The sequence below is a fragment of the Opisthorchis viverrini genome (genome assembly GCF_000715545.1).
Source record: "Opisthorchis viverrini unplaced genomic scaffold opera_v5_286, whole genome shotgun sequence".
Taxonomy (NCBI): Eukaryota; Metazoa; Platyhelminthes; class Trematoda; order Opisthorchiida; family Opisthorchiidae; genus Opisthorchis; species Opisthorchis viverrini.
The window spans coordinates 6,681-19,937 of NW_008751933.1; the positions used below are offsets into that span (position 1 = coordinate 6,681).

General features: G+C 41.8%; 1 protein-coding gene across 1 annotated transcript; it reads right to left on the reverse strand.

The window, feature by feature from the left end:
• Positions 1-671: 671 nt before the first annotated feature.
• On the reverse strand, positions 672-9,081 carry T265_14832 (hypothetical protein; the record flags this gene model as incomplete). Its single annotated transcript, XM_009175488.1, has 4 exons — positions 672-806; positions 4,206-4,430; positions 5,564-5,690; positions 9,045-9,081. Coding segments are annotated over 4 exons (522 nt in total), but the record flags the coding sequence as incomplete, so codon positions are not given.
• Positions 9,082-13,257: the final 4,176 nt, after the last annotated feature.

The following is a 13,257-nucleotide window of genomic DNA, read 5'->3' on the forward strand; positions in this document are numbered from 1 at the left end:
GCTAAAGTGACGAAGATATGTAATAGCTTGTCTAGATTAACTTGAAATAGACACAATCAAAAAGTTGACCTGGTTTCCTTTTGAGGGGTCCAGTAAGGACAACCGCTCCACCTAAATTGGGACAACCGCAACCGTCGACATGGAATACTTCAAATGCGTCCGGTGGACTAGTATTGGTAAGCTCTCCCTTTTGTATCATGGGTTTCAAATATCTATTGCAGATTGAGTCCAATTAGAATGAAACCAGCAGCCGGTACCTCTCCCCATATTGTCTGAACTGCTGAATATATTAGAAAAATCATAATCGTTTAAGAAATTCTCAGATTATACACGACGGATACAAACTTTGATGCAAATACTGCAAGAAACACTTAGAAGCTGGAAAAGTTCGGTGTGATGTTTGTTTTAGAACCGTTGGTAAACCACAACAAGGAGCGGAGTTCTGTTAAGACATTCAGGGTGTCTTCGAATTAATGATACTGACCCTGGGATACGCAAAGTTCCGTGAGCAACGGAGAAATCAACATCAGCCATAACGTCCGCTATTCAATAAGAAATCGGGCCATGAACTGGTCAAAGTGTAGGCACAAGGCCGGCCAGTTGCTCAAGTACGAGTCAGATCAACCACTCGATGAGGCTGATGAATGATTACCAAATTTACCTGCACTGGTGTGCGACAACCACTGCATTGAGGTTGCACCAATCCCACACAAGCACCGCAACCATCGTGCAACACCGCTACAATCTTCGGGGTGTTAAACGGATTCCACAATGCGTCCACTAAAGATATTTGTATAGTTTTGCCTCTGTAAGGTAAGAAGGAGAAAGATAAATTAAGGAAATGTTAGTAGAGTAAAGACTTGACTTTGTGTTCCTGGAGAGCATCGCTGTCTAACTGAAGTTGGTGTTTCGAAGCACATTCTGATCAACCGTCTCTGATTAAAGTCTGCGTTAAGTTCTAGATGGCAAACCGTCTGTGCGGAAAGTTTAGAAAAAAGTTCAAAATGTTTATAGATAATTCAACTCCCATTCGGACGCGCATTGTACACAGTTCCTCCCGGGTTCATGAGTTGCGGATTTCTGATTATTCCGAATATGGATATAACGCATATTTGCCTGCTGGTCGAAATAACTTTCACGATAGAACCCACAGGTAAAAACGCGATGTCTTGTAACCACAGACCGAGGATCGCTGGTTGGTTCCGCTTAAATGAGGTACCGATAATGTGTTATATTTCCCCGTCACATTTGTGTTCGTCAATCATACACGATATTCTCCGGAGAATGAAAAGCTGTCTGTCTGCTATACCCAAATCGGCGAATGTATGGTGTGTTAAGGAACCTCGGAAGTCAGGATGACCGATGAGTGAAAAGATATTACTTCATATTTGGAGTTTCGAATTGCCTGGGACTTCAAACGAGGTTTAGTACTTTCAGGATATGTATCCCCTCAGAGTCTTTTTACACGGTATTATGTTGACGAATGGGGGCCCCTTTCATCATTAATTCTCATCCTGGTGTTAACTAGAAATAGCTTCCGCTCCATTATGACGTCTATTAACTTAAGTTTTCGTTCGTCTAAACCAGTATTAGCTAGTCGTCAGCACTAGCCCGGGAAGTTACCTAGGCAAGACATTGAAATGACCCCAAGCCCCTGAGCTTGGTTTCCATGTTGTTCATTGGCTTCTCATCTACTCTCTCTCTCGCCGTAGCACGTTGTACTGTAGCGAATCCGATGGACTTGTTCTGTTTAGGTTCATGTTTTGTACCTGTTTTTTCAAGTTTAGACATGCGGAAGGCCTGTCACGCCCCTGTGGACATTCCCGAGTATCAGCCTAGAGATGTCTCTCCGATCACTGTATCACAGGCTAAACTGATCTTTGGCAGTACTGTTTAGCCATATGTGTCTTCTTGTGAAAGGCACGAAACTTTGAGCAATCCTACGCATACATTGTAAGTTCCGACTGCCTAGCCGTCCTCCCACTAGTTGACATGTAGCGAATTCGATGGACTTGTTCTGTTTAGGTTCATGTTTTGTACCTGTTTTTTCAAGTTTAGACATGCGGAAGGCCTGTCACGCCCCTGTGGACATTCCCGAGTATCAGCCTAGAGATGTCTCTCCGATCACTGTATCACAGGCTAAACTGATCTTTGGCAGTACTGTTTAGCCATATGTGTCTTCTTGTGAAAGGCACGAAACTTTGAGCAATCCTACGCATACATTGTAAGTTCCGACTGCCTAGCCGTCCTCCCACTAGTTGACATGTGTAGATCACTAACTGAACTCATCACTGGTTTTAGACCTGTTCCCTCTTTTCCACTCATCTGTTTAGACTGAACGAATGGCGTTCAGCGTAGTCCATAGGTACGGTTAGCTGTTTTTTACTGAAGTCCAGAGACAGTGTGATGGGTAAATCCCGAAAGAGGTGTCAGCTCAGAATTGCTAAGTCAAGTGTCAATAGTTAACTTAGGAGTATCGAACATCTGACAACTCTATCCTCCTCAGACGAACACAAACCCAAGCATTTGCTCGTCAGCTCACAAATCTTCGATCGGGAGTACTTATTGTGGATTGATTGATTTAGTCGTTTTGAATTAGAGTACTCAGGCAAAATGAATTTACCACCATCAGAGACCAAACACAGCATTGGTTTGAAAATTGTCCATGTTACAGGCGGAGTATTTCAGAGCAATTAACTCGTACTACACCCCTGTGCAGATCAGCGGGAGTCCACCTAACTGCTCCCATCCTTAGTTAAGAGTGTTGACTCCGATGGTAGGGAATCTCCTAAAAACACCTTTTTTTGAGAAATCAAAAGACCCTGTGATCCTGAATCCGATTTGGGACACATTCATAGAAAACAAAAGATGAGAATCCCAAGGTTTTATGGGCTGGTAGTTTTTATAAAAGCTTCATGGAGTCCACAAGACCTATAAAACTAAGAGACAGAGATTTTATTGCCAGGACAGAAGGAACCAATTAAAACGTTCTCTTCACTCATGAGAAAGACTTTAGAAGAGATTGCAGGACGCAGCTATATAGTCTGATAGGCCGTATTTTTTCAATCTATTGCTCGGCCCTTACATAATAAGTTTTTTCGTGGCAGCGAGATTGCTCTCCATGGTATTGCATGCCGTTGTACGTCTTGTTTATCTAAATTTAAGAGGTTCTATTGATAAGTTTCGTGAGCTTCTTGGGATTCCAAATGAACGAAATCCATCTGTATCCCTTCCTTAAAGAGATACTGGCTCATCAGTCGGATGAACCGGGGTGACTGGGCTTGTGATTTCAGTCTCAAAATGCAGACCTGACTGGCATTTCCCAAGAAGCAAAGCTATCTCCTCGGTTTGAGAAAGCCAGAGGAGGTGATGAGAAGACGCTTAGTTGTCCCTCCATCAAAACACCGATTCGAGATCTTCGGATGGTCCTACACGATGCTGACCATGTGCATCTTTTTTTAGTACGTTAGTCGGTGGGTCGTAGCTTCTAAGTAATTGTTCAGGAGCCATGATGCCGTAAGCTAGTTCGTTGTTGACTGACTTGTTTTATCATCAAATAACTACCGAAGTACACACAACCATTAACATTAGTCAGTAGTGATTTGTCTCGTTGGTCCACATTAAGCATGTATAAAACCTTCTCCATAGCACAATGCGACTCAATATTAACTGGCCGAATATGCAACTAGTCCACAATAATCCTTCACCAAAAGTCAACTCACTTGCGATCCGCGTCTAAGTGACGCTGTTGCAAGTTTCATCTTCAAACTTTTTAGTTTGATTAACAAAACCCTTTCGGAATTTCGAAAAGGTCAGGTCAGATCTGAGTAACCGGATAATCTAGCATCCATCGGGTAAACCAAACTTACACATTAACCAACAATTTTTTGTGAACCATCAAAAAAATTCACCCAAGGGGAATAGAGATCTCGGTCTCCAATGAAGGCCTGTCTGTTCAAGAAAATTAAACCAAAGCAGGCCTCGTGAAACATGCTGTTTTATGTTGTTCAGGATCCATGTTAGAAGATATATCTGTTTGAAGCCTACAGCTTTCACTATTAATAGAATTTGCATAAAATGGGTGAGAAATAGTGGTAAGCTGAATATGGGGTGGCATGAAACGTCTGATAAATCCTAGAAAGACGATTCATCGTGAAATGCACTCCTATCGTAGCGCGGTACATGCGCAGGTGAACATGACTTACTCTTTTACAATATTTTTCAGCTGTATATCTGATTGTTCTACTTTAACAGCACCAGCAACTATGGGTGGGACACGCTCAACCCTTGACGTGGACAACCAGGCCTGAACTTTAGTTCCTACTATTGTCACTGAAGCTGTACTCAATGGAGAAGCCGGAACTTGTCTTGTTCTCCTGCCACGCTCTGCTGAATCGTACGGTAGGATGCAGGTTCTCCCAGTAGTAAGCCTGAAAGATAAGTAGGCAGGATAAACAGCGATGACTTCTCATGAAATTTGACCGCACGCTTGCTGAACAACCATTGGAGGTATACAGTGCACATATGTGCCATATACTTCAAATTAATGTCAAAACATTTGCAATAAGGTTTTCGAAATTGGTTTGGATATCTAATGATGACCAGTGTAACTCAATCTGACCGGGGAAAGAAAATAAATCCCCCCACTTGCTGTTGGTCTGACCAATGAGCAAAAAATATGATATGAATGAACGCAGCTTTTATTGGACTCTCCCAAAAGGCTACGGTCGACAGGTTTCAATCTGTTTGTACGCCTGCAGATCACAGCCTCACAGTTATCTCTAAGTTCAACGCTCTAGACTGTCTGAAGATGGCAAGCGGGAGGAGAAGGAACATGTTGCCCTTTTTTGCACAGCAGATGAACATGACTTGGACCTTTCTACACATGTTCAAAACTAAACCTGCAATAATCACCCTGCACCCAACAGTTTCTCTATCTAACGAGCACTTTGATGTGATCAGACGACTTCGCGAAGCGGTATCACATAAGAGTGTGGTGATCCGCTTGAAATATTACCACTCACGACAGAATGGCTTCTTAGTTGAAGCCATGATACCTATTTAATCACTTCTTGAAATAAAGCATTTTTGTATTTGAACATTTGGAAGCCGTATTTTTTCACAACTTTAATTGAAAAGTCAGAGAGGACGGACCATAAATCCCTTACCCGAGTCCCCAGAAACTAAAGCGCTCATCGCACGTAGTTTTGGACATTAAATATATGCTATCTCACGTGCCGTCGATAATGACTATGTTTAAAAGGACATTGCAATCCCTAAATTTGTATGAATTCCAACGTGCTGCTCTCGCACTTTCTTAAAATAACATTATTGCTGACATCCGGAAAATGCACAGTTTCCGATAAAGATTCTACAGCTTTAGTGAACATTTTGCACCTAAGAAAGATTACCTCCTTCAGATGGGGAAAACCCTACTCATGGTGGGCTTACTGGAATATAAAATACAAAAATACGAAAGCTTTGAACAAAACCGAGACAGCCTCAGGGTATGGATACCATTTCTTTACACGGCCGGGTATCAGTTGTTTGGGGAAATACTTACTCTCGGTAAAAGACGTCCACTGCGGTTACGGGTGAGCTTACTTCCCAACAGAACTTGACCTCACCCACTGTGGTACCGGCAGGGCATACTCGAAAGTTTTTCAGCTTAGCTGTCGGCGACGAATCACCTAAAGAACAGTTAAAACACTAACATCATTATCTTAGATTTTGATGTTTTGCTTTCGTCTAAACGAGGCGATAAGTCATATAATTCTTTACCAAAGAAAGACAAAATGCAGCTGAAATTGCACTCCAGAGTCCGTGCTACAAACAGACCGGGCTTGCTACCGAAGATTTATATATCTGTCGACTTTGTGTCCTAAAGATGAAACAAATTCCAACAGTTGCAGTGAAATGCTACCAAGTTTATTACGGTCGTTAGTGTGATCGGCTGCATTGTCAGATGATACACCACCGCCGACTAATTTTCTTATTCATAACGGTTACCAGACTGGAAAAATACACTCATTTGCTGGCTGATTTGTTTTTCACGAATCCCCAGCCAAACCTGGCTGAATCTCTTCTTTATGCTGTTCTTCAACTGAATATGTTACCGGAATGCTGTCCAATATTTTAACTGGTATGGCGTTCGAGATACCGTAGTATATTTTCTTGACAGGAAATATGTTTACAGAAAACTCTTTGAGCACCCACTGATCGGCTTCGCCCTTCTTTGGGTTCATCATGTAGGTTCAGTTTACTAGTTGGCATCAACGTGAGGTTTTAATTTACACATCACAAACGAGACATTCACTCTTCCGTTAGAACCAAGTGAATGTATTTAGCCAATCGCATACAACTTGGCTTCAAGAGAACTCAGGACCCATCTACCTGATAAGCACCAAGAAAAACAAGACTGGTATCAGGCTGTCGAACAGTTTTCAACAATGGTATGGGCAAGTTTCCATCAAGACCTGCCTCTATAACTGTATATTTCTCTGTTTTTCAGGACAATCACCCTAAAGGAACAACGGAACCAGACGCCCTAAGGGTGGTCCTTATGAGACGAACCGGTGATTTTTTTACTGCTCATCATTTGACCTAGTAGTTCTGGTGCTTGCCCTTGGGCACCAGATATGCCGTGGTTATTATTTCATTGGAGATTGCTTTGAATCACACAGTAAATATAACACCTTTGCTTCAGAGTCAAGCCGAGTTTTGCAATCATCTACAACAGCAGAAAGGTGATGTGCCTAATCAACCATTCATTGTTATTACGTTCCTTTCTTCTGCTTTGAAGAGCATTGCAAATGCACTATGCTGAGTATGAAGCAGCTAGAGATGCTGGTTCTTTAATTGTACAGTCTTCAAAATCTTTACATGCGTCACCTGAAATCAAGCAAACAGCAAACCGGAACGATCAAAATTAAGTCACAAACGACGTACGAGTTCGTGGTTGAATGTGAGGCATATACTGGTGTGACTCAGCACCAGGTAGGTAACAAAACAGCAAGGACTTGTAACATTCCCCCTTTAGCTGGAGGTCAAATTAGTGACGGACCATTATCCCCACCCAACTACACCGAACGGAATCTTCTACAAAAAGCAACGCTAAACGAGAGTTAGCTTTTCGAAAGGCGATACAGACGATGGTGCTCTGGTATTTGTTTACGGGTTTGTCCGTTACACCAAACCGCGCCAAAGGATCCTCTCGTGCAACAGATGCTGCCACGTAAACTGAATCACATCCATGGAAGCCCCATACCCGAGATAAACACACGGGATAAGACAGGAGGGTTAACTAGATGCAGCAGCTCTAGAACCGTCAGCATGCCAAAACGATTGCTACGGGTTGTCAAATTAGGTAAAGACAGTTTCAGAGTTTAGATACACAGTACATGCGAAAGTTTGTTCGGTGGTCCAAATTACTCATAATATCCACCAAGTGCTTACGCGTATGTCTAGCTATTGTTAACCGTTATTTATTTTAGTCCGTACCAAGAGTACCAGGTCTTTCCAGAGTGACAGAGTGGGTCATTTAGACCTACACATGGAATAAACGTAATTAAAGTATAGTAAAGCATAAAGCAAAGTATTACGGTAAAATATGATACAGTGTGTGCTGAATAAGTTGGAGATAGCGATGGTAACACACGGCAACCTGGCATCCCAAGTCAAGGTCTCCCTGTGCCAAATCACTTGAGGATTCAAGGGGCTTGGGCAGTGGTATCTCCCCGGTAGAGAGCAAAGGATTTCCACTACAATAGGTAGGAACAAATGGTTTTACCGGTTTCGTTGTACAGCGGAACATGCTCAAACCGAGGTTCTGTTTTACTGCAGATGTACCTGATCTCCAGCCGTGGTGAAATATCCGCAGAAATGTGCATGCATCTTCTGCTTGGGCAGAGACCGAATGTTGGGGGTGTTTTGTTTTGACAGTCTATTAGGCCCAACTAACTCACCGTATACCCCGGAAGGCCTGGGATAGAAAATCAAGATTTGATATTGGTGCGTTCGGAGCAACGTATCAGCTTTGGTTGTCATTAGCTTATTTGCACTTTGAGATGCAACAAATATAGTACAAAGCAACGAACTGATCGGCCATATAGACTATGGAGGAGTAGGTTCAGGATTACACAAAAATTTGCCATTTGAAAGGCGTAAAACGTCGTTTTTTACACCACACAGTTTCCGTTTGAGCCTTGAAGTTCAACCGAAAGGGGCACTTTTTGTCAATAAGTGACTACACGAGGAATTCAGACTAGAGGATATATCCATACATATATACGTGAATGTGTACAAATGGAAGCTATATCTATTTGGTGGCATACCGTCCATGCGTAGATTCCGGGCATCATCAAAATGCCCATCCACGCCATTCTAAGGGATTCATAGTAAACAATCGATCTTTGTGTTCCTGCCATAGTTACTGTTGTGGTTGGCTAATGGTTGAAGGCAAGGCATAACTTTCACCAACTGTGTACCCAGAACGCACACAATCTGTTACATACACTGAGAAATATGCCACCACAATCCATTTGGCTGCAAGGACTGTAGCTACTTGGTATAGAAAAGTGGATTTAGCTTTAAATTTGGTGGTAAATCTCCCTGTGGACTTGCATTTCCGACTTTACATTTCAGTCTACTTAACTGCCCGAAGCTTTGATAAATTGGTTTTTCTAACTTGGTGGTGTCGAACATGATTAAAAGTGACTTTTTGTGACTTTCGAACTAGTTTTGCCCAGTGACCAGCGGTTATGCGAGAGAGGGGCCTTCAGCTTAAGTAACTTGCCCCTCCTAAGCCGCCCTGCATCAGCTGCTTTAGCGTATAGGAGGAAAAGAACGCCCTTTTCCGAAGCCCTTAGTGCGACGTCTGTTTTCCAGTTGAAAATGACAAACATACTGTCTCATGAGTAGTTGAAATCCATTTAAACCGTCGTAAGAAGAAGCTATGACAAAACAGCACTTGGACTTCAATGAATTGTTCACCCTGCATAGTCGAATCGAGAAAGTTTTTATTCGAGTAATCTGTCTTTACTTACTTATTGTAACAAAGCAAACAGTCGCATCAGACCCTACAGATCTTATTTCGTTGAAGCACGTCACTTTGTATACCTCACCAACATCCAGGTCAGGAAACTTTATAGACGTGGATTCTGATTGTCTGTTAACCTGTCGAACAGTGGAGACAAAGTGAAGCGGAGAAACTGTGCCCTTAAGGATTGATCCTGGAGGTGCCCCGTTTCGATTGCATTCAATGACTTGATTGCTGACACTGATTGAAACTGCATTCGTGGTGTTGGTGCATGAATGGATCTCGGAATACGCAATATCTGATAAAAGAGCTAAAACAGTCCATGCTAGTAAATAGCAACCCATCGCTGTCTTTGTGAAATATTATTCCACTTGGGACTGCAGAAAACAAGCTGAAAAATAAAAGGACCATTATTGCAAGTGGAAATGATATGAGGCTTTCGCCAACTGCGAATCAATTACTGTGGATTCACGAACATCACGTATTATGCTCAAGAACGTAGTTCTATTATAGACAGATACACAATTAACCGGTGCAAGGCTGAGACAAAGAGTGAATGAACGAATGAGTGAATGAATGAATGAATGAATGAATGAATGAATGAATGAATGAATGAATGAATGAATGAATGAATGAATGAATGAATGAAATGAATAATGAATGAATGAATGAATGAATGAATGAATGAATGAATGAATGAATGAATGAATGAATGAATGAATGAATGAATGAATGAATGAATGAATGAATGAATGAATGAATGAATGAATGAATGAATGAATGAATGAATGAATGAATGAATGAATGAATGAATGAATGAATGAATGAATGAATGAATGAATGAATGGATCTTTGGATGGATGCATGGATTGTTGGAGTATGTCGCCTACTTTTGTCCTTGTTTTCCGTATGACTGGCGGATTTCTGGTAATCGAGGTTCTGCCTGGGATAAAGGAGGAGCCTGTTTTCTGCAAAATGATAACGATAACGTCAACCAGTCCTACCAGCCTCCAAGTTTTCCCGTTCTCCTTAATGATCCAAGACTGTCGCTAAAGTTCACTTCGGTCACGCTACCCTTCCTGCACTGTGTAGGGCATAAAAGTGGCAAAAACTTAATAGCTATGTTTGACCGGAAACCCGAGGATGAGCACATAGAATTAGGTTGTTCTTGATCAGGACAAGCAGGTACTGATTCACAAATATAATGCAGAGTGACCGACCAAAAACGCCACAAACTAGGGTTGAAATATAATTTATGGAAATGGGTATTAAATAAAATTAATAAAGCAACACCACAAATAGGTTTTTTTCATCATGAAGGTGGAAAACCAAGTGAACTGAGAGGATGGTTATCCCACGAAATACAAGGAAATCCAAACTTTTCACACATTGCTTGACTTGCTTAACGTTAGACTAGCATTCCCTAAAGGCAACACTTTACGTTCAATAATGGTATCACTTCTCATTGATGGCCTCTTGTAAACTAAATTGGAAGTAGCAGCCAAGGAGCTGTACATCACAAGCAGTAAGCGTCAAAGTATCACCAGCGAACCATCAGGAAGCACGGTTGAAAATTACGCGACAGTTAAAGAAACTGTGATAGGGTGTAAATGGTGCTGGGTGAATTCGGAAAATGTGAGGGTTACAAAGTAGAGAACGATTCTCATCCAAAAGCTAGGACAATAGAAATTGCCAAATATTTCTTTGTGAGTGGAAGAGAGTTTAAAATTGGAAACCCACAAAGAACAGTCATTGAATAACCCAGTGGATCACTGTGCGGATTGTGACGGTATGCGCTTGTCGCTGATGCATAGTGGTTCTAGCCGCCGAAATTACATTTCTTCCCCAAACTTAGCCGTCCATTACATTTCCTACCCAACCTAGACGAGTCACACTTTGGAAGATCCACTGGATACTGGTCACCTTAAGTTACCTGGCCCGAAGGTATTGCTTTTTAGACCCCAATATCTGACATTCTGTAAGCCGCAGTCGCGCACACGATCTAAGAACTTTTAACGTACACTGAACACAATCATTTGAAAGAGCTTTTCCAAATCTGTGATTGTTTGGCAAGATTAGCTTTAACTTTTTGGAGGAAAAGCAATGACATTTGTGCTTCTTATATTCTATATATTCACCAGTGGTGCAGCGTTCAAGTTGCAGACCGGAATCCATCCAAAAATGACCAAGTGTGAGTTTGGTCACATATCTGTTGTTTTACTGGCTGTGCTTTTGGGTCTGTTGCGTCATACTTGTTCTAGTAAAGTTAGCACATATCGAGGGTTTATCCAAACCCAAAAAGCTCGGAAGTCAAACGTCTAAAAAGTAAGTTGCTGAGGTAAGTGCTACTAGGAACTGGGAAAACAGACAAAAGCAGGGTTAGTACAATAGGAAAGATTTGGCGGCATTTTAAGACAGGTGGGAAACGCTCTTCTGTCAAACCGCATGTTTCTATGCAAATCTAATCCAATATCAATGCCAATACCCATTGGATGTTTGATGTTCTTGGTTCTTCTCTTGCCGGCACCCGCAGAAAATCGGTTTTCCAAAATCTGTGCTCCCTTGACGTTTACTTTCCGAGCTTCAAGGGCACAAAACCTAGTTTTTAAATACCAAAACGCCGTATCGGTTTAATTGCCTTTATACACCGCAAAAAACATTATCAACGAAACTGGTCACACGATCTGGGGCGTTTTGAATTGCAAGACAGCGGCTCCCATTGTGATACCAAGGAGGTGGCTGAAGAATTGTATGGTGCTTACAAAAAACTCAAGGGCGATTCTATAAAACGTAGAGAGTGGTGAGTAAACTTTTATGGTTGAAAAAGTGAAAACATAATGTTTTGGACAAATTCAGCAAGGTACTATTACTCTTTGCTACCGCTTACTTCTCTGAGCTCGCCAATATCGCAGCCATATCTTTGGAAAGCGGAAAAGACCGACAAATCCCTGACAATTTTGAGACACTAATGTCGTCTTTTAATCAGTGTTTTCCAAGTATTTTCATGTAAACTGTTGCCATTAGTATCACAAACAAAAAGCAGCGAAGCCATTTTCAGGGGCGAACTTCACCATTTCCCATCTATAATGATCGCTCCAACGAGGGTGTATGGCATGGCCTAAGGCCTCCATGTCTTTAATACAATCCTATCTGCGCCCCGCCATTACGCGCTTGCAACACCCATGTAGAAATCGCCCGTCAGGTCGGTTAATTACACTTCCATCTGATGATTCTTATGGTCTTGCCAAGAAGAATACTCCTCACGCATGATGCACAGAAGATCCGGTGAATCTGAGTGTCCTGTTGTAGTAAATCAAGAGAATCACTTTTGAACCTCTCATCAGGAATTAGTTTGAAGCTAGTTATTTTTCTATGCAATTGTCTGACAAAATAAAGGCGGACAGGCACACAGAAAAATGGTTCTGTGTACTCCTACTTCACTTGAATTAAACCAGTGAACCTGAATCGCTAGTCTCTGACCCTTCACCTATAGGTGATGTTAGCTAACGTAGGAGCAACCGTTTACTCGGCTGGTGTAAAACAATATTGTGGGATGTCCATGGAGTATAAAGCTGCGTATAAAGATTAAAATACTGGTTACATTGACCTACACTAGAAAATACTTAAAGTATGGATTAGGCGGCCGCAGAAATCCCGGTACTTGATAAGGTTTAGTTACAGGTTATCATCCTGGGTTTGACAGATGGCGGGAAGTGAGACTTATTCCTGTTTACCCCTCAGTAAATATTTTTCAAGATGACTCTTCCCAAATGTGCCACGGTTTTTTAATCCGCTTGCCACGACGTGAAGCCTGAAGTTAACTGTAATATTCCTACTCACATTATAGCCCTGAGTTCTATATGGAACTGGGATGGTTTCCTTCTAGCACTCAGCATGCTACAACTGACGAGAATCTTTCTGAGCTACTGCAGCTAAATTTCATTGCACGCCTTGATTGCTCATTTATATAGACGTATCAGTAGACACTTGATAGAACCTCTGTCTGTTGAAATCTTCGTTTGCATCTGCCTCCTCGTCGCGCAACGTCTGCATGTATAAAAAACGTTGGTTGCCATGGCGGTTTATTTCTTTGAATGACCCTAAAGAAAAATGGTAAGTTAGCTCGGTGCCTTCTTATTGAAAGTGTAGAAATCTTAACCATTTTGAGCCGTCGCTTGTAAGACAGTTCCCGAACCTAGATGCCTGACAAATCTACCCGC